Here is a 27,992-nt window from a genome sequence, read left to right as displayed (position 1 = left end):
TGCTGTTATTTCCAAAGAACACCAATAAAATCTGAAGGTGCAAGAAACAATCGTTCACAATTATTTCATAAAGTCAACAAAGATCTTGTCACTTATAAAATATATATAAAATGTTACTCAAGTAAGGGTATTGTTATCTCAAATGAAATATCAATCATGAGGTAAAAGTATGGTGTAACTACGGTCTTGTCAACAAAAGTACAATTTAAGATGTGTATTATTACTACTGTTACCATGCTGATGCTACATACTATTTAAAATGATTGCTACTTTAATTATTTTGAACTTTATTACTGCTTATGTTTATATTTATATTTGTGATTTTATTGTGAGTGCTACTGTGTGTAGATCAAAGAGTATGTAATAATCTACTGCTATAGCCACATAATAAATAACAGTTACCATAATTTAAAGTTTGACATTAAATTACTAAAACACTGCAAATGAACATGATAACATCTTTATTATTAGTTCATCAGTGTTTTACAGTTAAACATCTCTCAATTTTATACACATCACGTACTTAAAGAGCGACTCAAAATCACCACACGTTTTAGCACAAAACACAAATAATAAGTTACATTGTCAAGGGAAGATCGCCGTGGAGATCGCCATGGAGACGGAGAGGAATGACTACACCAGAATGTAAACAAAGAGAAAGTTTTGCAATAGCGACACTTTTGTACACAACACACATCCGTTCACATAAATATTGCATGATCACAAACACATGGTTTAACTTCTAGCGGCCACAGCAGGAGCCTGTTGTTGATCTGTGGACTGCAGCTGACGGCCCAAGTACTCCCTGTGAAAAGACCCAAGAAAAGAAAGGGTTACAAAATGTATACTGCACACTGAACATCCTATATCTGCTATGTTGTTCAATTACTTATTTGATTGATAAAGTAGGCTACACATTTTATATTTGGAGGATAGGAAATACATCGATGCAGTTATCGGTATTGGTGACACTGGGCCAATAAAATGTCTAAATGTTTTTCCTATTTCTAAATGTATAGAGGTAACTGAAAAAAAGAACAATAAATTACATGATATTTGAGAAAATACATTTAAGTAAAGCTGGCAGGAGGGGATAATGGAATGACAAAATATTTCCTCAAATCATATACAGAATGGACATAAGGAGAAAATGTGACAACAACAACCAGTATACCATTAAATATGATTTAAAGGTATATTATGTAACTTTTCTGGTTGAGGTTTGTCTTCATGTTATTGTTTTGCTTTTAATATTCAGTATGTCAGTAAAATTAGGAATCTCCAAGGAGAAGTTACTGGTCAGATTTATGGAGAAATGAGTCAACTCACAGTAAAAAAGTATTAAAAATGAAGAAACTAGAAATGAAATAAGTTGAATGCCAAACTGTGTAACATCTCCATGGAGACAAGCAGGTGACCGTGCACCTTTGCAAACTTACTTAAACTACATCTTTGACATTTTAAAAAGTATGCTAGGTTTGAACAAGGCAGATTTTGTCCGGTTATGTCTCACAACAACAAAAAAGACCAAAAGAATAAAAATAAACCACCATTAACCTGTTCTTAAATTTAATAAATGAGCAGTAGAAAATGGGAAAAAGGGAAAAGTGGAAATACAACACGTCAACCTGCAAAGATTACCCTTTCACCCTACACTACACTAAGTCTCTTCATTACCCATCATCCTTTTCATATCTTAGACAACTTGTATTTTTTAAAAATTCAATTTAGGTCAAAATACAATTTAGTTCAGTGCAGATTTTCTTCCTCTTTTCAAATTCAGAGTGCTTCTAAAGACTCACAAAATGGCCTGCGTATTAAGAAAAATAATGAAAAATGATGGACTAAAGAGAACATGTCACAAACACATTAGGTAACAGACTAAAAGCAGGGCTAAAATGGGCTGTATTTTGTGCATGTAGTTCACTCTTTAGACTTCACAGTATGCCTGACTTTGGGGTTGGGGGCGTTTAAGGTCATGGAAGAAACTGGAGGAAGTTGCGCTGTTAAAATTTTAATTATAGCGACCTTTGAAAACCAAGCAGATGAATCAGTGTCTCAGCCGAGAGTGAGGAGAGGACGGTGGAGCGCTCATTTAAACTGTTTAGAGACATTTAGGGAGGAATTATACGGCTACACAATACAAGACTGAAGAATATACAGAAGCAATTTGGTTATCAAAAGCTTCTATTCATCAGTGTTCATTTGGATCGCACTAAAACGTTTCTGCTGAAGGGTCCACCACATTTCTTCACTTCTCTATATCTATGTGAGACAATCAGATGATGATATCAGACAGATTATAGGTCAAGTCTATGGAGAGGCAAGGGCACTCATAGTAAGAATGCATGTTTTTAAGATATGAAAACACATAAATACAAGTTTAATAAGATTAATATCATAATGCGGAATGTTCCAGGCAAGCCATAACATCTCTGTCAGAGAAATTCAATTTCTGTGCTGTACTGAGAGCGCTCACTTCCAGCTCCTTTTTATCACGGCCTAAATCATCAGAGGTATAATAATCCCTACGACGGAAACATAGCCAGACTGGACACATCTTTTCATGGCTCCAGGTGCTGGGTCTGTACTGACTGTAAATAAAATTCTCCTGCGTCATGCCTCTTCTTTTCAATTCTTATTCGTTCTTATTCTCAATGGATACAAGTAGGTAGCTGATCCTCCACTAGAAAAGTAACATAATGCACCTTTAAGTAGGTTTGAGACATGGTGCTACTAGAATCGTGGTTTTTAATTCCCGGTCTGACAAAGCTGTGCACATGCCTGAAACATATAATTAATGCAGAAGAATTGGAGTCTGCTGAAGGCTTGGGATAAAAGCATTCATAAGATTCTGTGTGTTACTTAATGAAATGCCAAAGAAGAGATATACTGAGGATTTTATCATAGCTGAATACCATACATTACCAGGAACCAATTTCGTCTTTGGCATTGCTGCTGTCTGCTACTCCAAACAACATGTGTCACCACAGGAAACACACAGGAGTAAATGTCATCACACTTGCACACACTACATCAAAATTGGGACTTAAACTGAACTAAACAAGGACTAAACCAGAATTAGAACAAGACCAAACCAAAAGTCTACACTAGGACTACATGCTGACACTTGGAATAAGTGTGAACAAAATCATTAAATATGCTGAAAAATACAATTAAAATGCTATTTCGTTTTAAAATCTGACTTCAGTTTAACCAGTGGGGAATAGAATGGCCTTTTGGCATTGGGTGTATATATTATTTGGATGGCAGGTACACTGGGAAATCTAGACACATTTTGAAAATAAAACCCGCCTTGGTCAAATATATGTCAGGTAAAATGCAATCTAAACTGGCTATTACTCTCAGTGTGAGGTTATCTTCACAATATTATATTGTAGAGCTGGTTCAAATAGGGGACATGCTGCCAGGCTGTTCTCATCTATGCAATCTAAAATGTAACTACAATATATGATTTTGTGTGAGGCCATTACTTATAATTTGTTTTTTATGCAATGACAGTTTGTCAGGGTTGTGCACAGTTAGGACAGTGGGTCATAATAAAATAATGGGGTCTTGTGATAGAGTAACTCTGATATAGATAAAATAAACTGGTGCAAGGTAGAGCTGCAATTTATTTGAGAGGGTGCAATTAGCAAATCTCAAAGGCTGCAATTTTTGAAGAACTACAATTTCCAACAAAATATCCTGTCTTATTCTGCATAAGATCTGCTAACCCTGTAGTTTACATCTGTTCTAAAATATCAGTCTTTTTGTAAAGTTTTCTGTAGACATTTAACATATAAACAGAATACTGTTATTATAACATATTATTAAGTCCCAGTGCTAAACAAAGAAGAAAACTACAGAGCTCACTGATTTTACACTGATTGACAAAAGTTGATTTGCGTACTATGTCTCCATTAGTGCGTGTACATGCACATCAGTATCCTGGTTATTAGCCACATCCCGGTTATTGCAGTATTCATGATACTGTGTATACATGCGCGCTGAAAAACCGGGATACTCATATCCCTGTGTACATGATCAAATGTAGTATCCTGGTTTCTTGACACAATCTTACAAATGAGCAAGCGCAAAAATTAATTTAATTTAATAAACCAGGAAAAATACAAACAACCATGATCCTTTAGCAAAGGAGGCTTGGGAGGTTTAACCAGCGGTAAGGAGCTATGATCCACTGCACAGATCAAACCCAACGTTTCCAAACACTGCAACAGATTCTTCATTAAAATCTTCAGCATAAATAAGATCAACTTTACAACATATAAACCATAAAGAGAGTCACATAAAGCCATTTGATAATATAATCCAGCTTTGCACATTTGTTTACATTTTACAGAAACAAAAATTAGCATGGCTAAATTGCATAAACTGTTAGCGTTGATAAAAACAGCTCACTCCTTGTGGCTGATGCGGTTCAGCTTCTGTCAGACTAAAGGATACGACTTGGTGGAATGTGTGTGTACTTTCTGTCACAGTGGATGTGCTGCTGATGGTGAGTCTGTTCTGTGCATATATTGTAGGAGATGGTTCATGTTTAACTCTTCAGCGATCATACGTGTGCAGGTCATACGGGTGCAGACTGTACGTGTGCAGATTTAGCGCAGTCATTTCACTCATGTATGGTCACATTATTTATGTTGGTTATGTCACTACTGTTGTGGTGAAAAGACTGAAAACTGTTCATCTTTTGGACACATGTGAACTCAACTTTATGCTGCAGTAACCGGGATACTGCGTATACATGCCACAGTATCCCAGTTACTATCGGAATATACCAGCTACAGTAACCTGGTCTCTTATAACCTGGATACTGCCTTATTCAGGGTATTGTAACCAGGATACTGTCTGTACACGCACCATGATGAAACTAGGATACTCCAAAAAACCGACACTCCAAAAGTATTGAAATTCAGATACTAATCCATACAAAAACCACTATAGAAACTAGATCAATACAAAAAAAAAAAAAAAAAAAAAAAGAACCGTTCCTGAATAGCTTAAGAATGATATTAAACTGTATCAAAACAAGTGCGACCACATAGACTAGTATACACACATGGAGCACTATGGAACCTACCCGGAGGGCTGAGGGATTACACAGATATAAGGACACAGTATAAAAGAAAATATTACCCTATTATTTATCTTTCTATTGTCTAAATAATGTGTTTTTTGTTATCATTGGAGTATTGGGTCTGTTCCATAGAACTGAAATTTTAGTATCGTTTCCATTAAATCTAGATGATATTTTGGATGGACACGTGACTAAAGGAGATACATGAAGCTTTGTGTGAAAAATTTGTACAATCAATGAGAACACACTGCACAAAATGTAACTACACGGCCCGGGACATGGTGCTGTGGGTGTCTAAAAAAACTATTCAACTGTTATTTTTTATTGCTACACTTTTCCCTCTGCAGAGAAGTGAACAGTAGATATATTAATTAGCAACTTCATATAATCATTTCATATATTACAAGTTTATAAAAAGAAACCGCATTGGCCTTGACGAAAAAGAAATAAAAGAAAACATCAGCCAATCTACTAAGTGTGATACCGTGAAATAGAGGCATTAATAACACAGTGAAGAAAGAGTGATGTGTGATTTCAGTGGTTCACAAAAATGGGGAAAAAGCATATTTGTGTTCGAAACTTAATTCTGTGCCTTGGCGTTATGCAAATGTGCAGTCTAAAATATATGTGTAGTCTAAAATATATGTGCAAATGTGCAGTCTAAAATATGTGATGATTTTAGTGTTGCATAAAACATTGCTTTAAAAACTTGACTTTCTGACAAACTGAGATTTATCTGTCCATTCAAACGCTACATTAAGATCTCTCTTTAGATGCAATTTGGCCTAGTAATATTACATAAAAGTATATATGTGCATTTTGTTACATAACTATAATAGCTCACGGTGAAGAAAAATTTTGAAAAAAGGAAATTGTAGAGATTTTGTAGAGAGAATTTCCTAGCAATTTAGGTAAGTAAAATGCAGTTACACAAATGGGTAGACAAGGTTCAGAATCTAAGCAGAGAAAATGACTGGCACTTATCGAACAGGTGAAAGGGTTGAAGGAAAAGATGAGCAATTTGTGGATTTTAAGAAATTAGTTTTTGAAAAATATTTTGAAGAGCTTTTTAGGCAGAAGGCTTAAATTAATGGCATATCCTAAAAGGTTAGGCCTGGACATGTGCGCCCTGTATGACAGAAGATTTTAAATGCAAGAAAAAGAGAATCAAGTTTTAATACAGTGATTTAAAGGTGCTGTTCTAGTATTTTACCATTTTAAAATGTGAAAAATGCTTTATAATTAGATGCAGACAGTACACAGACTTATTTTGACCTTAAGAGCTGCTTATAAAATATATCTGTACTGTGGCATTTATGAGACAATAAAAGAAAGCACTAGTTTTTAGGGCTGTAGTAAAAAAAACATTTTATTAGTTGACTATAGATTTTATGGATTAAAATGGTGGGCCAGAGCAGAAAGGAGAAGGCTTATAGTGAGTTAGTTTGAGATATGGTTTGAGAACTGTGACTTAATCTGCATTTTGACAGATAAAGGGCTGTAGGCCTTTAGTTATTTAGTCGATTAATCAGTCTATGCGTCTTGGTTGACCAGTATAATAAGGATTTTTATGAGACAACAGCAGAAAGTTAGTGAGTGAATTAGCTGAAGATTTGGTGTCTGTCTGTCTTTATATGAATACATTGTGTCCTAGCACTTTTTTCTGCATAAATAGTTTTTTTTCATGAACTCCCATAAAGATGTAATCTTGCAGTCGTGAGTGCAGTTTGGGTCAGATACACAGAGAGGTAATAGTTTTGAGAGCTTTGAGAGGCACTAATTGATCGGCATGTCTTGAATTTCTTGAACTGAATTGCACTGTTTACAAATCTACAAGTCTGATTGTGTAGTCTTATCCTTTTCATCATACTTTTGAGATAGTTTAAGTTGACAAAAAATCTAAGTTTCAGCTCCTTGCATTTGGCCTCTATAAAGAAATATGTGTGCGTGTTCTGTTTCATTTGAGCCCTACCAGTTTTGCCCCCAGGTCCTCCAGATTTTGTTAAGCTCCTAAATGGTAACAACAAACCCTCTCAAGGTAACACTCAATGGGCAGCTTAAATAATATTTTGTTCCGATTTTTTCCCAATGGCCTTTTACTGCAATGAAATCAGTGTGGGCATTGAATACTTCAGTGTGATGCAATAACCTTCAAATATAATAGAGGTAAACGAAGCGACTCGGAACAAAAGCTGGACTGATACAGGCTGAAAATATGATGTCCTCATTTTCTCTTTCACTCACGTTTTATCCTTCAACACCAAAACAAATAATTCAAAACAAGAGTTAGAGTTAGACAGGAACAAACTACAGCTGAATTTCAAGCTAATTTGTAAAAGTATTATTTAGTCAACACTAATTATTTTTCAGAAGGACTTAAACAAGACTTCATCAGAAGTGTTGGAAGTTGCTTTTCAGTCCTTAATGTATTTTGTTTTGGTTATTTTTCATACCCTTGCTGTTTTTAATTAAAAAGTACCTTTCAAAATATATTAGCTACAAGCAACACATATTCTGATAATTCACTGTCTTGAGACCCAATTAATCCATTCTTAACTATAAAGTATTTTTAAATTAAATTGCTGAATCAGCCGTAAAGCAGTGTTGACATTTGGCAAAGTTAATAGTATCATAAAATACTGGAAAATGGCAGTTCTTCACACTAAATATTACCACACTAAATCAAACATGAAATTTTAAGGGAACTTTTTACACTTCTTAAAAAACTAATCCATGCACTTGTTTCTATCCTGGTTTCAAGGTATACAAAATAAATATATTTATATACAAAATAAATATAATGTGAAAATATATACTTTAATACTGTTAAAATGTTTGCTAATAGAATAAGCTCTAAGGAAAATCTCTGATGTGGAGAAAATGCCAAATACTTTTCTGAAGTAGAATTACTGTCACTTACTTGTCACATAATACAAGTCTCAAAGCAGTGATCTAAGAAAGACTAAATATCTGTACAATTGATTTCAGATTTTACTGCAACTGGAAGGACAAAACATAATGCACATAATCATAAAAAAGTGTATGTCTATATAGTACTGCTGTTACACTACAAAGAATGTATGCCACAAGTAGTACAAGCATGGTATCTGAAAACTACTAAGTTACAACAATACATCTGGACATTGTGTAGATTACCTCACTGAATAGACATGTATCATTTGTATTTAGCTTGTGTTAGCTACGTCTCCACAGACTATTTGCAGCTTTGCCAGTAGCGGATAAGTGGGGACACAGTGATCCATTTCCTTCTTGTAAACTGGACAAGAATACGAAAAAACTTTTAAATGATGTGAAAAGTGGTTATCACATGAGTTGCCCAAGCCTTAGGAACATAAATTACTGATGTGTCCCATCTATGTTTGGTATTGTATTAGTAGTATCCCTTTCAAACAAGTCATATCAGCACTTTATAATTACCATACTATCCATGGGACTCGGAATGATGAATTACGACCATTATATTCCATCTTCAGAATATTGAAAAGTTTTGCCAATAATAGGAAGCTGGAACCCATGAATAGCCATAAATTTAACAACACTGCATCAGCTCCATCAGTGGTAAAATATTCCTTTAGAAGTATGGTCTGTTATATAATGTATTTATTGGTTGGTCAAAGATTAATTTAGGGTCAAATTTCAGTAAGTCAAGAGAAAGAAGACAAATAATGTCAAATGCTTTACATACAAAATGTGGGCTGGATAGTATCGACACTGAGATCTTCGTTTGCTATGAGTGGTGATCATTTCTATTGTACATTGAGATTTTTAAAATACATTTTTAACCAAATACAAGTTTAAATATAGCGACTGAAGGCTTCTAGAAAGATACTATTTACTAGGGCTGGGTATCATTAAGAAGTTGTTGATACGATACATATTTCGATACATAGGCCAATACAGTGCACTTTCGATTCGATACGGATCAATAAAAGGGTAAATCATGGCTGTGATATTAAAAGTCTTTGTTAAACCACTTTTTGCGCAAAGTTAATATGAAACACGCACATTTTAATCATCAAAGCAGTGAAAGGTTAGGTTTTCCTTCCACTAAACAAACAACAAAAGTGTAGCGCTGTAACAAAATAGTTTAGTAAAATACACCAAAAAATACTCTTGGCGATATATCAGTGTAGCAGCCCATGATATCGATACTGTATCATCATATAAATGATACAATAAATATATCGATATTACAATATTTTTGCACACCCCTACTAGTTACATTTTGATTTAACAATACTGCAGATTTTGTTATAAAAAAGATCTTTTGGTAGACTGTAAAATGATAGTAAACAGGACACATAAATTGAGGTCTCATTTCAAATAATTATATCTAAACAAAATTAACTTTCATGTGCAGTTAATCCTAAAGACTAGATCTTAAAGTCAGTAGAGACTGGGGTTTCAGCAGTACAATTTGTCCCTTAATCAGTGTTTTCTTGTACATTAAGCCTAATGCAGATTCACCTTTTATATGTCCAACATAACTCTGGGTTTGAGTACTGCACAATCAGTGAATAGTTTGAAAGAGGATTTCGCTATGGGCTGTTGTTACTAGAATACATTTATTTTGAGGACACAGCGAGCGCCTAATTAAGTAAATGCGTGGCAAAGCAGACATAAAGGCAAACAACTCAAGAGCATTAGCCCAGTTTGCAAGCACGGCCAGAATAAGAAAGGAACACGGAAATTCACGCTGAAAAATGGTACCACAGCTAATCAGCTATGAAGACAGGCTGTACGCTGTCTCTGCCTAAAAACACTAAATAAACCAGAGATACAAACTTTGTCCTAACATCTGGGGGACAGAAAACTCAGGAAAACAACACAAAGCATGACAGCAAAGCCTACTGGACATCATTAGACTGAACTTCAAACACACAGTTGAAGAGATGCGACTCATTACTGGGGCTGTGTTTAGGAGATTTAGCGTGTGGTTCCCAAATACAGTTATGCAGAAGGAATAAGTTACGATTCTAAACACTTTCTGTTGGATGAGAACAACATGGAAACAACTGGTAGACTATTCCAGACCGTTGTTTGTTTGTTTGTCACTATAGAGGTGTGTTAACTGTTGAAGCTAAAACATAATCTTCAGTCATGGTTCAAAATCATTTTTTTTGCAGAAATGTGCTAAAACGTTTCCTTTTTTTTTTGCAGGAAATGTGCTAAAACTGGTCTGTAAATGTCTTGGTAGAGCTTCAGTATTACACATTGGCTAATGGATTGTTAATGTATACTTTTTTTTTACTATTATCAAATATTCTAACTATTTATACACAATATACTCAATATTTTAATTATGAATCTTTTGAATATTGTCTACTCTAACATATATAACACCAACCTCTACCATGCTAGAAACATGTATTTATTTTTGAATTGATTTTTGATTGAGTTCATTCATTGAAGTTGTCAAAGGCATTGGTGATCGGTGAATGTTTACAAGAGAAGAAAAACTAAAGAGCACCACTCCAGCAGAGGCAGGATTCATGTGAACTGGTGTTCAAAAGCATATGGTTTTGTTAAAAAGTAAAAAAGGAACCCGGCCAATTTATTTAGAACGCTAAGTGCTTCTAAACCTGCACATTTTCAATGTATTTAAAGCACACTAATAGCCTAGCCAAAGAAAAAAAGACCTTGCATTCTGGTCTCATACTGTGCATTAAAGAAGGGGTATTTTACTTCTATGGGGAATTAACTGCTAACACATAACATTTAGATCATCATGCTACCCTCTATTGTTCTGAAAATATAATATTTGCTGAAAACAATATATTAAGATATTTTATATGTTTCTTTTCATTGCTGATGCTCTGAGTCTCACCTCCCTTTACACTTGGAGCCAAGTCACTCCCTTTCACACAACACCATGCAACCTGCTAATGAAACTACAACACATTGCACCTAAAACTATACAATAACTAAAACTACACAATAATACAAAATGACTACACCTAAATTGGTCTTAAAAAGCATGAAAAACACTTAATTCATAATGAACTTGTTTATAGTTTAATATGAATGAATCAGGCTTTGCAACTACTTTGTTACTAAGCTTGAAGCAACTTGTGCATTATGATTCAAGTCTTTCGTCGTGCTTTATCAAAGTGATAAATAGTGTAGTTATTACTGTTATAAATTTTAACTTATTGCATCAGTATAAAGCCATCGTAAAGGCATACCAATTTTGATACCGCAATCACAATAATACTTAATTGAACAAAATAATACAGAAGTTTCCTCAGTTTTTCAGATCAAGATCATACAAAACTAATATGAAAAGGTCAAATTGATGTGATTTTTCATACTTATATAGTAATAAAATTATAATAAAGTATCTAGTTTTGGCATTTTAGGCTAACCTAATCATATAATCTGACTGCCAGTCTTGTTGTTTTGCTTTCCTTCCTGTTCATCTCTTGACATTCCATTTTGGCTTCACTCAGGCTGCGCTGAGTCTTCGTCACAAGTCAAAGCACATGTGGTGTTTTCAGGAAGACCACAGCGCTCCTGTTTGAAGCTGTCTGACTGGACACTCACACTTCCACAAACAAATTCCAGCGTGTAAGAAGGAAATAAGGCAGACACTGGTGTCAATGTATAACACCTTTTCTTTTTCTTGGTAAATGTTTCTCCCCAATTTGATATAGGAGCAACTTCCTCACTGTGGGACTGTTATTACTATCACCAATAAAGCTCAATCGCATCATAAAAATATCAAATTGTTCTACTGCTGTTATTGTTAATAGAACTGAATCCTCATTCACACATGCAACCTGACCCAACAATTTACCCAGCAGTTTGCAGGAACACTGTGGCAAGTCCAGAATGACAGATTAACAAGGTTTAGTGCTTTGTTTTGATGTGGACATACCATGCATGTCCCTAATTGGCTAATCCAGACTCACATCTTCGTAAGTATTGAAGTAATGAAGTGAAGAAGTGTCTATTCTGGATCCCAAGCAACCAGAACAGGCTCATGCGTGAACTAGGTCAGAACTTTCTAATATCCTGGCATTTTTGATCTGGCAATTTCTCAGGTAAAACTACAGGCAATATGAAGGGAAGGCTTAGGTGTGATAAAGTCATAAATCTATTCATATTCATTTTCACTAGGGTTGCTCTCTGCAAAGACCAATATTTCCTGGTGCCCACTGTGGTCTTATTCTATATTAAGCCTGTAGTTAGAGCTCAAGAAACACATTTCTACTGATATGCAGTGTTTATTGTATGTAACAATTGTGTCTTCTATATAGTTATAATGTATGACACCAGTGGATCATTATGTTATATTTTAATATTCACAATATTCATCTAAAGTGACTTAATGATAAGAAACAAGTCTGCTGACGTTCACGTTAGTAAACTGCAGTGCTTAAATTTAGATGACGTCTCCATAAAAGCCGCATGCTGTAGGCACCTCCGATAGGTACACTGCCAAATTCTATGCGTACCACCGACTGAGAAAATAAAATTGTAGAACAAAGTAAGAGCGTAGCAGAGGGTATATATTGGTGGCGGTAAAAATAGGAGTTGACTAGCAAAAATTATGTCTTGAAAATACAACATCAAGAGGATAAATGGTGAGAGGAAACAACTATAACATGGTAAAAAGCTCTGAAAATTTAATATTTGTTCATTGTGAGTTAAGTTTTTTCTTTTTCTTTGTACTTTATTAATTACAATATGTTACTGCAAATCTTAATTTTAAAATATAAATGGTCAATTCTATTCTAACTAGCTATATATCCACAATGGTTTAGCCGCAGAGTAGTTCTTACCAGTTGTGGACCATAAGCTTCTGCACAGCCAACAGAGCATTGTATCGAACAAGCTGGTCCTCGTGGTGCATATGATTCATCACCAGCTGTTTACCTCCCAGCTGCTCAATCACTCTGAAAAACAGGGGAAATTGGAGAAAAGAGCCTTTAGAAAGACAAAAACAGACACTTTTTTATCCACATTTGGTTTGGTTTCATGCAGTGGACAGGTTCACAAAGGTTCAAGGCACATCATAATAGATAAAATACATAGGATAAACAATGTGAAAATGGATACAGCCTATTGGACTGGTAGAATAGCTTGTAACGCCAATAGGAGCAAGCAGGGCAGCGCTGGTTGTATAATGTGATTGATTTGCCCAAACAAGAGCGCAGTGTTGCTCTGTCAATCACAGAATGCATTTAGAATAACAAATAGGAGAATGACAACACACAAACATCTCCTTTTTTCGGTCAATATTGCCTTTTAGAAGTAGGCTCAATTAATCTTCTGTCTAACCTTATCCTTTGCTCTCTCATAATGATCCACATTATGGCTATTATGTCTATTATGTGCGTTATATGTTATTATGTTGTTTAATTGCTCAAAAATACCTTGAAAACATGCACTGGGCTCGCCCTCCACAGACCTGACCTCTAACTTGGTCTGGGGCCATCACCTGCTTGTCTCCATGGAGATAAAAACATATCTTTAGGAAGACGAGCAGGTGGCGGAGAGTTAAACAGAAATGTTTTAAAAGAGCATCTTAAACATTACACTTAAAGCCACAGTATGTAACTTTTTAGCAAAAGAATAGACTAAAATAAAAGCATGCTTTTTTCCATTCTGTTTGTTTATGGCACTGAAAAACAGAAAACATGTATCCTTGCGCTAAGTAGGCTTGCATTTGCACAAACCTGACTTTGTTTGGCCTGTAAGAGGGCATCCTCCTGCTTGATCCATGGAAATGTTGTTCCTTTGGCTCTAATCTTCCACAATATGACATAAAGCATATCTTTCCTAAAGGGGAATGTTCTGGTTCTAACTTTCCATTTCCATGGAATCAAGCAGGTGATGTGCCATGACCAAAAGTTACATACTGTACCTTTAATTTTTAATTGGACTTGTCATAAATATATGTCATAGACCAGTGCCATCACTTGCTTTTAAAAACATAATAAATTAAATTAGATTTGTGGTTTATCATAAAAATCACAATTACATGTTTTTCCAGATGTTTTTCAGCCCTGCTTACCACTTTTTTTTTTTCCTATGTGGCTCTAAAAGATTATTTTAGTGTTATCTGAGCAGAACTAATCTAGTGTGGTATATTTTTTCCTTAATTGTATGTTTGCTGGTTTATAAAAACTTACTACAGTGATCAAGAGGGTTCAGTGGGGGAACTATTTTAAAAAACAGATTACAGCATTTCCCTTTGAACTGAAAGACTAGGCAAATTGTGCTAAAGTTAAAGTTAAAGAAGCCCACTGGACAAAACTACTTAGAGGAAATATATAGTCACTTGTAGCAAAAAGAGAAAGATGAGATGTGCTGAATTCTTTTCAATTTATCTACATTTGAAAATATTTCTGCAGTTGTACCATAAAATATTGAAAATGTATAGAAAAACAAACAAGGTATAACATTTTTATTTATTACTATGCACCATCAAAATGTAGCACAAATCTTTTTTTAATGCTTGTAATAAACGCAACTCAACCACAACCTTATCATCTTATCAAATATCTGCTCAAGTGCTGATCAGTGTACTATAACCAAACTATTTTTTTTGAAAGACTGAAAAACCCTGCAATAGCGCAAGGCTGTGAGAATTCTTATACTAAAAGCATAATAAGCACTTGCTCCAATAAGATATATGTAACTCCGCATTCTGCATGACTGTGTGACAGCCAGACAAAAGCTCTGATTCCTTTAAGCACAAAAGCATCTCACCGTTTCCCGCGTGGGTAATGCCGCACATACTCCCCCACATCGTGTGCTGCCACAGCGATGACCTGAGGGTCGTCCGACACCTCCAGCAGCCTGGTCAGGATCCTACAGGGAACAGGAGGGTTTAAATGTAATGTGAGCATACAGAATATCCTAGAGCTCAAGTAAGAGTACTTTTACCTGAAAATAGTAGTCCAAATTAGTACTAGTATTTGGAGAGTGAGTACTCAAATAAGAGTAACTGTCTGGACATAACATCAGATTTATAATTTGAAATGAAATTCAATAATAATAATAAAAAAAAAAAAAAAAAACGTGACTAAAAAAACAAAAACAAAAAAATATTGACCATATCTTCTTTTTAACAAAATCACCAGTAATGTTGATCTATTTGAATGTAGTACATACAGCAAATTTCATGACTACACAGAAACCACATTTAAAATAGGTTTAAGAATGTGCGCAAATCTAAGAAGTATAGGGCTTTTTGTTCGGGTTCCTCTTCTTACTTCTCTTGTTGATGTAGTCTTGCTAATCATCTTTATGTAATAAATCTAACTTCACTTGTGATGTAACTACTCATGGACAGAGTATTCTTTGTTATAATAGTTATTAAAAACACTTTACCATACGTATACCTCACATTCGGCTCTGTTCTTTCATTTCATTTATGAGGAGATAATGTTATGTAATGTTATACTTCATCACACAAAACTTTAAAAGGTACACTATGTAACTTTTCTGGTGGAGGGTCTGCCACCTGATATTTATCTGGAAATGTCATTGTTTTGCCTGGAATGACAATAAAGGAACATCCCAGTCTGTTGACCTCACACCAGTAAATTAACACCGTGCACCTTTAATTGAAGTATAAGTGGTTCAGACAAGTAGCTAATTTATTAAAAACAAAAATGAATAAAGAAAAGTGCTAATTGGATTTGAGATAAATCAAGTCTATAACAGAGGAAGAACACTGATAAGACAATGTTTTACTGAATGTCCTGAGGGGTGTGACCGGAATAGCAAAGCCTCTAAACTCAAATGGATGTTTTATATCTTTTGATCTCTGATGTCTCGTGGAGGAAAATATTTTAGCAGATGCTTAAAAGTGCTGCAATCAGGAATATAGAGCTTTGATTGGGTGAAAACTGTGATTATTACCATAGGTCTCTCTAATGATGGAATACATAAGTTCAACATCTGAAGAAAGTTTTTTGAAAAGTTGTAAGAGTATAAAGACAAGAAGATGGCAAACTTTAGAATTTCTAGTAGCAGCAAAGTCTTTCCTTCACTCTTTCTGGGATTAGTTAACCAATAAACATTTTAGATTATGGTCTGTTTTACATTGCAGAATTTTCCAGCAAGTGGAATTGTCTTCTGCTGATTTACAAAAACTCCAAACATTTATCAGTTACATTATTTGATAATCAGACTAATTATCTGAAATTGAAACTGAATTACAAGTAAATTGTGCATTGTAACTATATTAATTTAAGCTGTCTATAACACATTGTGATAAGGTTACTGTGTATTTTATTGGAACACTTTATTTTCAACTTTTTCATCTTGGGCTGTTTTAATCTAGCTTCACATCAACAGAAAAATCAGAAATGTCCTTGTCCTCCTACCTTCATTATTCTGTGTGAGTTTAAAGCATTTCAAGGGCTTCCTATTAACTTCAAGACTTTTTTCTTTTTTTCTTACTTAAGGAGCTCGTAGTTCTTCTCGTTCAGACGAACCGCATTTTCACGCCAGAATTTCTCAGACTTGTGCACAGGGCTCCACTCGAGACGGCCGGATTTGAGTTCAGAGCTGTACTCGTCAAAGGAGCTGAGAGAGATAAAAGAGGCAATGGCAAAAGTTCAAACAGTTTGGTCAGAGGACACAGATACAAGAGCCTCTATCACTCTGTTATAAACTAAACTCAATTTCTTTTCCTTTCATGAGAAATTTCCTTTTAAGGTTTTCAATCAGGCTTTTATTCAAAATTTGAAGTAAGTCATCTTACAACAGTCAATCATTTAATCTTTATTATATATCCTATTTTGGATAAGGTTAATTCTGAAACCGTTCTAAAGAAATATTCAATTCAGAGTTGTTAAATAAACTTCTGTGATGGCTAAATATTGAATATGTTGGGCTCTAATGTAAAAAAACAAAACAAAAACAATTCGCAAATAATGATGTATACAATAAACAGAAATGTGTTTTGTGTCTTAAATTAAAACAACTCTGAGACATGTCTTAAATTACACCAACATCTAAAATATCATCAAAAATAAGCATGGCACTTTTCCTCACTTGCTTGTCTCAGCAGTGATGTTATGGCATTAAAATATGTGGAGGCAAGCAGGTGGTGACCTGTGACAACCAAGTCACAAGATCAGATCTGTGGAGAGGTGACCCCACTCTACTAATAGTGCATTTTTTCAAATGTATTTTCCTAGCAGTAAAACACCTGTAATTTAAATGGAATGCAAGATAATGCTGTACTGTGGAATATTCTACACAATGCAACTGATGCTTTGCAGCTGCAGTCACCAACATTCCCTGGAGGTGTGATGCAATTTGACCAAAAAGAACTGACTTAGCTGAAAAACACAAGAGATGAGAGGATTTTGTGCTGTTAAAAGTCCCTCTCAAATAACATTATAGTAAGCTACAGTGTATAGATATCACTAGCATTATCCAATAGCCACTCTCATACTAATCACAGGCTACTGAATAATTCTTTAAATCCATTCTATATTTTTTCTTGAGTTTACAGACTTGAATCTTCAAACTTATTTATCAGTGATTGCAAATGTGTGTATTGTGTCACCATGGTAACTGCTGAACATTCTGCCGTACCTGACATACCTGAAGTACACCGCGTGATGTCCCTCCAAAATATGATTATAATCTCCCTGAGACAAAGAGGTGGCGAGCCCTCGCGCAGAAATGTTGCATAGTTATGTAGTGTTAGAACTACAAAGGAATTTATTTTGTATGCTAGTATGTTTTTGTAAACTGTAAACCTGTACTGTAAAATCTATACTGTAAATGTAAAACTTGGATGATTCCATAAGTGCAGCGTTACCTGAGGTCCTGCACGCTCTCTCCCAGTCTCTCCAGGAGGAACTTGATGTCTTCAGTGATGTCCTCATCGTCATACTTCTGCTGCTCCAGGTTCTCCAGCTGCTTCAGGACTTTGCACTGGATCATGGCCAGAGCGTACTCCTGGCGGGTCTCCCGTTCAGAAGACTTCTCCAGAAGGTTCTGAAGGACAACAGCAAAATATTGTACTGATGTTAATAGGAATGTCATAATAGTATCACTAATAGTAGTAACACTAGTAACACTATGGTATAAACACTTTTATTAGGGGTGGGAGACCAAACATGAGATTGGAACAAGGCAAGGCAAGGCAAGATTTTGGCATAATGTAAAATATTTTTTTATTTTTCTATATATATATATATGTATCTTTGTATGAATGGACAGAAATTTTGTATTCAGTTGTCCTCCTTAGAAAATGTAGTATTACCGGTAAGTTGTCCTCCTTAAAATGAAATCGTAATGTTAGTATCTTGAAAACACCATTTCCCACTACTGCTAATAATGAGTAGTTGTCAGCTGTTCCAAAGTGACAAATGATACATTAGAACTGGCTTCAATGACAATCAACGATTCAAAAGGTTAAGATGTAGTGTGAAGCTGCTATTGTGAGCTTCTGCTTCAAACCTGAAATGTGCAGGGGGCCACTTGCAACTGTAAAGCCCTGGGCTATCGGGAAAATATAATAGAAAACAACAGGTGGAAGAGGCAATACAACTGAAAAGATCACTTCAAAACAGATTGAATTGGACAAATGTGCCACCTTGACACAGCTACAGACAGTGGAACAAGTGGAAGTGACTCTTGATAAGTGGTGAGAAATTGTACTGTCTATCAACTCAAAATCTAAACAAAGAAAACCTGCAATTGAGAATGTGTTCAAGGACTTCCAGATGGTGCGAATAATTTAAGACACAAGAGTACTCCCAGGTGGAGAGATCCATTAACATAATCAACACATTTCAGAGAAAGAAAAACATTCTTAAGAACGTCCACATATTGCTTCTTCAATAAGTGAGGCCCTCTTGACAATATTTTAATAAAGTACATCCTACGCCATAGTTTTAATTAATTAGATTTATAGACACTGATCAAAATGTGAGTTCATGTAAAACTGATTTGGGACTTATGTGAAGAGGATTAGCTTAGAACAGCTGGATAACAAGTGCAAGAGGGAATTTCAAAACTTATTTATACAGAATAAACAGCACTGACTTTGGGCTTTTAAACAACTTCAGCATTGGTATTTCCAGTAGTTTAACCTACAATAATGTTTCTATATAGAATATTTTTGGTAGTTCTATAGTTATTAAGAAGTTATAAAGAAAGCAAAAGGTACTATGCTTGGTATAACTTGACACCATGAAAAAGGAAAGACTTTGTTAACAGTCTGGTAGGCAGAAGTTTGGTAGAGGAGTGACAAAGACAAAACACAAACTTACATTATCAATGAGGACATAAAAGTAAAACATGTTTGAAATTCAAAAGTCAGAGTCATATAGATTCTTTAAATGGAGTAAAAGTTCAAATTTTACTTAATTTAATTGTTATATGACTTAAATAATGAGATAAAAGTTAGTGGCATCCAACATTTAGAACTAAGAAAAACATGGATATGGTAGAGTAAATAACTGAATACAGTGTGTTCCAAATAAATAAAATTATATAAAAATGGGTTCAACAATACTTTACCAAATACAAACTTTAGATTCCTCTAAAATCAAAATCTAATTTCAGTTAACGCATGAATAGACAACAAACTCTGTGAGATGACCGCAGGGAAATCAAACGCTGAAACAGCTGAACAAATTCTGACCCAAAATGCACTGCTCAAACTTTCCTCCATGGGACAAAGAGCACCAAGTGAGCCTCATGTTTAAGTCATGCAATCACATCCATTTACCACACAATTTCCCTCACAGTGGTCACGGCAATGGACCGACAGCTTCATTTTATCAGACAGGAATGGCATGAATAAAGTGTGGCACAGATTTTTAGGCAAGAACTATTACTATTGATCCAAAAATACTGAGAGTAATTAGGACACAACTGGAAGCAAAACAAGTATATTCAAAAGATAATAATGGGTTTTATAATAACAAGGAAATGCACAATGCTGTTGTTAAAAAGAAAGTCACGTCCATGAAAGAATAGTTAAGTCTTTAGAAAAAAATACAAAGAAAGAGTAGTCTAAGGGGTATTAAGTCATAGTTTGTTAGCAATGGGCTAATCATTGGATTTTTGTTTTGATCAGATATGGCAGTATTACAAATGAATTTAATGTAATAATTTAATGCATATATTTACACTGTACTGTATATTGATTATTAATATCACTGCACCACAGCTTGAACTTGAAAAATGAAATATACGTGAAGAAGAATAAGAAGAAGCAACTTTTTGGAAACATTTTAAATTATTTTTAGGCATGAGATGTTGTAAACTTAGAAATAAGGGTATCACTCATACTCTTATTTGTAAGTCTACAACACAAACTTGTTTCCATCTCAGCTTTCTTTGCAGCACTTTTATGATTTATTTCTTATATTGGCTGTTGCCCATACCCTGAATGCAGCCAGAATGATGCGCGTGACCTTCTCTTTGACAGACTCCTGAAGGATGTCGGACAGGGCCGGGACCACGTTGTAGCGCCTCAACTGTTCACAGAGCTGAGGACTGAAGGCCAGCAGCCACACACAGAAAATCATCTGATACTGCAGCTGGAACCCGCATTTGTTACTCAGCACGGCCGTAATACTGAAAGAAAAAGGGTACAAATGAAATGACTGAGAGGAAAATGTGGTTTAAATGTGTCTCACTTGGATTATAAAACCAACAGAAATGATTAGATGGACGTCGTGGTGGTCTTAGGACTAAAATGTCAGCAAATGGTTAAAGTATAACAAAATTTTTAGTTTAGTTAGTTTACTCTAAAATTATGTACATTTAAGTATTATTAATAATAATCAATAATTCTGCAATTCTGACTCAAAAATAAATAAAAAGCACTCAAGTTTAGCTAAAAAGGGGTGACCTTATTATCTCCCACACCTCATCGCTTCCTTTAAAATACATTTTATATCAAATTATGCTACTTCTTTTGTTATATGTTCCTCATTCAATACAAAAAGATTGCAAAATGACAACTTTATTGGTACGTCACCAAAGAAAAGGTTTCCGTTGGCTAAATAATTTTTTTAATAGAGTTTATATAACTGATCATTCACATTTAGAAATGCACTACTGCACAGCCACAAGCTTGTAACTAACATTTTGAAATTGGTGATCAATATGCACTGTGGTCAGAGTCAGAGCTCTTTGTATCTGCTCCGTGGATCAAGTACAAATTGGTTCTGTTTATCTACAAACAGTTTGGTCAGAGGGAGAAATCAAGCTATAGACCACCATTATCTGATTGAACAAAGTGTGAAAATGTGTCCAAACACCTACAAGGGCTAGGGGTCTGAACTAGAAATCTATGGACTGTCTGCAAGACTTGTGATTCTTAATATAGCTCCAGATCGAATGTCAACCGGATAATACGCAGGGTATATTATAGTAAATACATTTATCACACTACAGAGTCAGAACACTTGTGAATGAACACTATGTTTAGTATTAAACATCTAGAAGCTGGCATCAACTTTATTCATTTTAAGCATTTTAAGAGTCCATACAGGTGAAAAATCATATTTCAAAAAATCTTCCTGGCAGATAATGATAAGAGATAAACATAAAACATATGTGATAGATGATAACTTTGCATACTACATCATAGAAATTGTCTCGAACCTAAATACTACAAGTTAATATTTAATTTTATAACTTGAATGTGTAGAACTTTGCAAAAATATAATATTCACTGGTAATAAAATAATCTGAGCCATTGCCATTAACTATCCAAAGCAAAATGTGATGGCAAGAAGTTGAAATTGGGGAGCTGGCAAAAGAAAATAGCCAAGAGGACAACTGCAAAGTACAACTTTCAGAAAAGTTTGGAATTTGATTATGTTACTCACCAGTTTACACCATCAGCTTCAACCCAGGCAAACCTATACTCATTCACCCTTAGCATTAGCTGCAGACAGCCAGCTACACACTGGACATACTGGGAACTCTGTGGAAAAAACACACAAATAATGTTATTCAGACCTGTGTGATCAACCTCCTGTGGGACCCAGACAAGATGGCCATAGAGTAAAAACAATTTTAAATGGACCTATCCATCCTGCAGTGTTGCACATGCAGTCCATAGATTGATACCAAAACACATGCTAGTACACACTTAACATAGGACAATACACAGCAATAGCCATAGGGGGGCGCATTTCCCATCACACGTGGCAGAAGAGTGAGATCAGACTGGAAGAAGCTGAGAAGAGAAAACAAGTAAACATAGTAGAAAGTAGACTTAAAAGTTCTTGAGAGAAAAGTTTAGAAGCAAAGGTCCAGCAATTAGACAGGTGACAGAGAAGTGAGGTGGTGATGTTACCTGGTGGAAAACGCACACAAATGAGCAGTTGTTAAGACAAAGTTTTAGCTTTAGAAAGGAAGCTGTGCGCACTTTTGTAGAGTTATGAAAATAGTCTGCAGAAAGAGTAATCAAAATGGTAGGATGCTGCTGCTGTGCAAATGCCAGTTCAATTTCATCTAGTTTTGGTCATGTACAGGACAAAGCTGCATTTGTCATGCATTTAGAGCATTGGGGAGATGTGGCTTGATGCATGCATAACCAATCATTCCTCATAGATACAACAGTGGCAGCAAACACCATGCTTTAGAAAGATTTAAGTATTGTTGACTATTCAGTGTAACTTAAACTATTAACCAGGCAACCTAAAACAATGTCATGCCAAGATAGAACTAGAAGTACTAAAAATGATAACTATCTGCTAGGCTTGCACAATATATCACAAAATTATATTCTCACAAAATTTTCTAACGCATTATCCATAAATATTTCTATTAGAGGAGTCTATAGTTTTAAAATCATTCTCTATACACTATAAACAACCTACGACTTATTGTATTGTAGTAATGCTCCATTTCACTTATGCTTGGAAGTTGGACTTTGGAATAATCTTTCTTCCAAGTTTCTGTGTTCCAGTGATCAAGTATATTGCAGAAAAACAGAAAACAGGAAAATGCTCAAATCTGCCAAAATGCCGGCCAATTTAACTCAAATAATGAATCTGGCCAGACATTGTTATTGCATTTGTTACTTTCCAATCAACAACTGAGAGTAAATCTTTACTTTTGTTGTCATTAGCGTTATTTATATAATGGAGCATAACAGCGCTTTTGAAACTGCAGCGGTTCAACCACTGTGCAGGAGCAGGTTCATAGGAGTGGGGAGACAGGAGCAACTAAAGGGAAAATAACACTGAAGTACGCTGAATATATTAATTGTCAGATATATCAAAGTTTATCCATACACAGGGTCATGTTCTAACTCAGCTCAGGGTTCTGAAATGTTGCCCAAGTTTCCAAGAATAAATTCAGAGGTTGCTGTGTGTTCCAGTGTCAGAACATAGAAAACCTGACCTCTGAGGACAACTGGAACGCAAAACAAAGTATTCACATAAAGATCTGGCATGGCAACGTTCCTCTGTTAAAGGAATAAACAATTCAAATCAAAATATTAATCTATAATTGACTAAATTAAATTTAGTCATGATGTTCTCCTTTTAGTCCTTATTTAGCTTTGTTTTGGTCCAGCTTTAATCTAGTTTCAGTTTTGACAAAGTCTGACTATTAACCATTTTAGTTTTAATTAAATTGTACCCAGGCCCAAAGAGACTATTACACTTTTCACCTCCAAATAAAACATCAGCGTGTTAACAATAAAAAAGGGAAAGTCGAGAGAGATAGTCACCGCTTGTACAAACCATGTTGTTTTGTTTTATTTGGAAGTGCCTGAAGAATCAAAGCTGCACTCCCTTCATACTCACTTCACTGGGAGAGATAGTCCCTGCTCCCGTGCCTGTTTCTGGACCTGTACCATGTAGGTTCTAATGAGAGATAAAAGAAAAATGTGCAAAAGAGATTCACAATTCATTTACTTTCATTTCATATTGGAGTTGCGAAGAAAGATTACCACCACCCATTATTGTTTGTGCTGTGAATAAAAAAAAAATAAATGCAATTTAATTAGGAGTGCAAGAAGTAATCATTGATCAAATTATACTTTTGCGGTAGCATTCAAGCCAAAACGTGTGTGAAAAAAAGAACTCTGTAGGAAACACATTAAAAACATGTTATCAAAAATATTACAAAAAGACACAGCTTTTTATTTCATCAACCTATTATTGTAAAAGGTCCTGGGCGAGACAATCCATTTTTCTTAGGCAAAGGTTGGACACAGGGTGAAGGTTAAGGGAATCTGTACCACCAGGAACACATAAATATAGGCGTATTATTTCTTTAGTACATATAGTTACACACCTGGGAACTGAGTTGGCTTTTGATCCAGTTGAAGTAGTAGTTCAGATCACTTCCCTCCATCAGGTCTCGTCCCCAGGCAGCCAGCTTAGCAATGATCCTGGCAGCCTAATACAAGAGATTTAAATATCATCCAAGTTGTTCAGAGTTCTTGTTGACAACCCAAATTTTATTTTGTCTGACTGTTTTGACTGACTGTTCCCACAACTTTAAACCACATTGGTGTTCTCTGTGTTGTTGTAATCAATCAATAAAATGTTATGCTAATTTATTTAATTACCAGATTTTACAGTACTTCATGGACCTGTAGAAAGCTTGATGATGCTCTGGTTTGATTTCTCTGGTTGAAAAAAACCTTAAATATTGTTTCCATTCCCCCCCTATTAATTTTAATGTATATTCAGTAGTAATACATATCTATATTTTTAGTGATACTTTATTTTACTAACAAAACTGAAATCAAAACTAAATAATTACATTGATAAAACAAAAATAGTCAACAAAATCAATACTAAAAAATTTTACTTTTAAAATTTTAGCGCCTCTATAGTAGTATAGTTCTAGTTGAATCTTGGTTTGGGCAGAAAAAAAACATGAAGTCCTTGTTAAAGTTTCCTGGTTTTAGTCTTTTATTTTATTTTTTTCCTTCAAGCTGATGGGGAGGGCAATACTATTTTAGTAGAACAAGTCAACATGTAGGTCCATCAAGTGAAAGAGCAGCATCAAAGACACAGGGTCAGTAGCAGCCCCCTGCTAGATGCCATCTGGTTAGAGCTCCTAATTGCCCTATTGCAGTGCTGTAAAGTCATTGGGTGGTCATCCTTTCATACGTTCATTACCATGGCTGCCCAGTTTGTGAGGAATTATTGATTAAATCACCAAAGTAATATGTAGGATAGTAAGTGAAGAAACAGAGCATGCATAAACTTACTTACTATATAACTACATCTGTTGAATATTGTCAAATATAACACTTCTCATATTATATATATAACACTTCTCATTTAAAAAAAACCCAAAACATTAATTTGAATTGCTTACTTTTAAAAGATGTACAGCTGTGCAGTTGCAAACATTTGTACACAGAGTTGAATATCCTGCCTGGTTTATATAGACTGTATAACTTTCCTGAGAGATATTATAATTGTCTGAAGATTTACTCACCATGTGGACAGTGAAAAGGTCTTGGCGATTCAGCATGGGTAGAAAATATGACCAGGCAGTGTTCTTTGTCTTTTTGGCATAATCAAAGAAAATGTTCACCCTCTGGTGGTTCTCCTATAGTCAAAGAAATAAAAAAAAAAGTTTGTAATGTTCAAAAATAGATATAATTGAAAGAACAATATAATAAATGTGTGTGTTTGTCACGACTTTTTATTGTTTTCTTTACTTAATCTCTTCATAAATTGTGCATTATTAGTAGACACAACTGCTCATTTTAGCACATTATTCTAATATTTTGCCTACATTTATTCCACTTCCACCATTATATGAAATGTAAATTGGATAATGAATAACACTGACATCACAGTCTCCTCACAGCGGCACATGTCATTCCTCAGAGCTTACCTGCAGAGTGTCATCTATCAGTGTCAGGATGTACTGGACAGTCTGCTCCTTCGAGATATGAGCCATCAGATTCAAGAAAGTCTTCGCGCACTGAGTAAGAACAAATCACACAGTGTCAGAAATACAGCACACACAAGAGTTGGACAAGGTGAACCCACAAGAACATTTTAAATAGGTAAATGCAAGCAAGGCAACTAAATAAACAAAAAGTAAATACCTGGTGTCCCTCTTTAGACAGTATAATTTGTTTCTCTTCAGAACTGGCCACCTCAAATTTCTTGATAAACTCACAGTCTTCAGCTGAAATCATTTGACTCCTACAAGACAAAACAAAACATTTCTAGTGTTCTATAAAATCCAAAAATCTTACAAATAAAAGCAGGTACAAAACAGTTGCTATAGACAGATAATGGCTACAGTTGGCCCAATTACACGAGAATTTTCACTCTGAAATATGCATCTTTTATATTTCAATTTGTGACAACATGAAAGCCATTTCTGTAGCTGCAACCACAGTAGATAATTATAGTAAACAAGTTTGTCTAAGATGAAAAATACTGACTCTGAACTCAGCACTGAAAAAGCACAGTATCTCAGTGTCACCTCTCAGACTTTAGGTTTTGGTCAAGTAAAAAAATTACACCTATGAGCAATTTGGGAAATGGGAGTATTAGAAGTAAGAATAAACAGGAAGTCTCACATAAAGCAGTGATTCACAGTGCCCAAAAGGAGTCATGGTACACACACGTTAAACACAAAATACTCTAAAGAGAATATACTGTATATGTAGAAGGATGTCATGTGCTCTGAACCCTGTGCTGATGGTGGTGTACTCACTGCAGGTAGGACTGCCAATTGACCAGGTTGGCCCGGACCTCTGCAGCTTTGGCCGCGATGATGTTGGTGGGGACCGCAGCATCCACAGCCCCGCGGATATCCATTGTTAAAGATGTTTATGTCACTGCATTGAGAAAACATCAGTGAGCTGCAAGCATATCACACTTTAGCTACTGTTAGCATAGATAGCAATGCTACCTCTTGACACACAAATTAATAAACTAAGCTAGGTAAGCTAACTTTACGTTTATACCGATAGAAAAAGACAAGGCATTTGGAAAGACATGCGACACGAACTACTAGTCTCGTTACGTGCATTAATGTGTATTTGATTCGTTTTATTTAATTACACAGCATTACTCAATCCAGTTCTTATGGTATTAAATACAGTACATGCTAACCATGCTAGCCCGGTGTCACGACATTGAGTTCAGGGAATGTGTTTCTGTGCCACCGACTTTAATTAAAGAGCAACTGTCAGCTAAGATATAACGCTGATTGTTATAAAACCACATAACTAATACAGGCAAATAAAAAAGCAAATATGTCCCCACAGCTTTGAGGATAACCGCAAATGCTTCGACATATGCTACATTTAGCTGTAACTCCAAAACATTCAATTTACCACCGTGAAGCACAGTCTGATCAAAGCTAAATAATTAGACATTGTTCAGATAATCGCAACAGTAGAGCATACAAATGTACACAATTCAAAATAAACAGATGCATTAAAAGTGTAAATGACCTGATATGTTTCTCTCCAGTGGAACAGCTGAGTGCTGTAGTCATGTGACGGTCACATGCTGCACTCACACTTCCTGTTACTGCAGACTGCACCATGGACTGTGCATATACATATATCGATGGTTATAATTTACTGAGCCATTTAGTCTCGCCATCTGTAGTAAAAAAAAAAAAAAAAAAAAAACAAAAAAAAAAACACATTAGGTAAAAAACAAACAAACAAACAAACAAAAAAACATTAGGCAAAGAAGTTAATACTTTTTTTTTTCCAATATAAAGGCTTTTGAATTAGGGATATAGTATGAAACATAAATTATACTGTACACCATAGTGTTTCTTTACAAGGTGGTTAATTTCATGCACATTATGACACGAGTGCACATTCAGCCACGAGTGAGGAATTTAGACTATTTATCTCCCCACTTCATTAATTGGAAACAACCAAAGTGCCATCAGTCACTATATTTAC

At 35.1% G+C, this 27,992-nt stretch overlaps 1 protein-coding gene across 1 annotated transcript; it reads right to left on the bottom strand.

Moving 5' to 3' along the window:
• Positions 1-444: 444 nt before the first annotated feature.
• atp6v1h (ATPase H+ transporting V1 subunit H) lies at positions 445-27,619 on the bottom strand. The gene is made up of 14 exons (XM_020929204.2): positions 27,525-27,619; positions 26,780-26,903; positions 26,160-26,259; positions 25,943-26,032; positions 25,538-25,651; positions 24,377-24,481; positions 23,884-23,943; positions 21,952-22,049; positions 20,497-20,689; positions 17,916-18,094; positions 16,541-16,666; positions 14,840-14,941; positions 12,907-13,020; positions 445-805 (listed from the first exon to the last, which is right to left on the bottom strand). Exons 2-14 carry the CDS (start codon positions 26,881-26,883, stop codon positions 736-738), a joined length of 1,455 nt encoding a protein of 484 aa, XP_020784863.1. The 5' UTR covers positions 26,884-26,903; positions 27,525-27,619; the 3' UTR covers positions 445-735.
• Between the last annotated feature and the right edge of the window lie 373 nt (positions 27,620-27,992).

The sequence above is a fragment of the Boleophthalmus pectinirostris genome, unplaced genomic scaffold, assembly GCF_026225935.1.
Source record: "Boleophthalmus pectinirostris isolate CB_2022bp ecotype Guang Dong unplaced genomic scaffold, ASM2622593v1 HiC_scaffold_16, whole genome shotgun sequence".
Classification (NCBI taxonomy): Eukaryota; Metazoa; Chordata; class Actinopteri; order Gobiiformes; family Gobiidae; genus Boleophthalmus; species Boleophthalmus pectinirostris.
The sequence above is the reverse complement of the archived record's forward strand: the minus strand, read 5'-3'. Positions and strand labels throughout refer to the sequence as shown.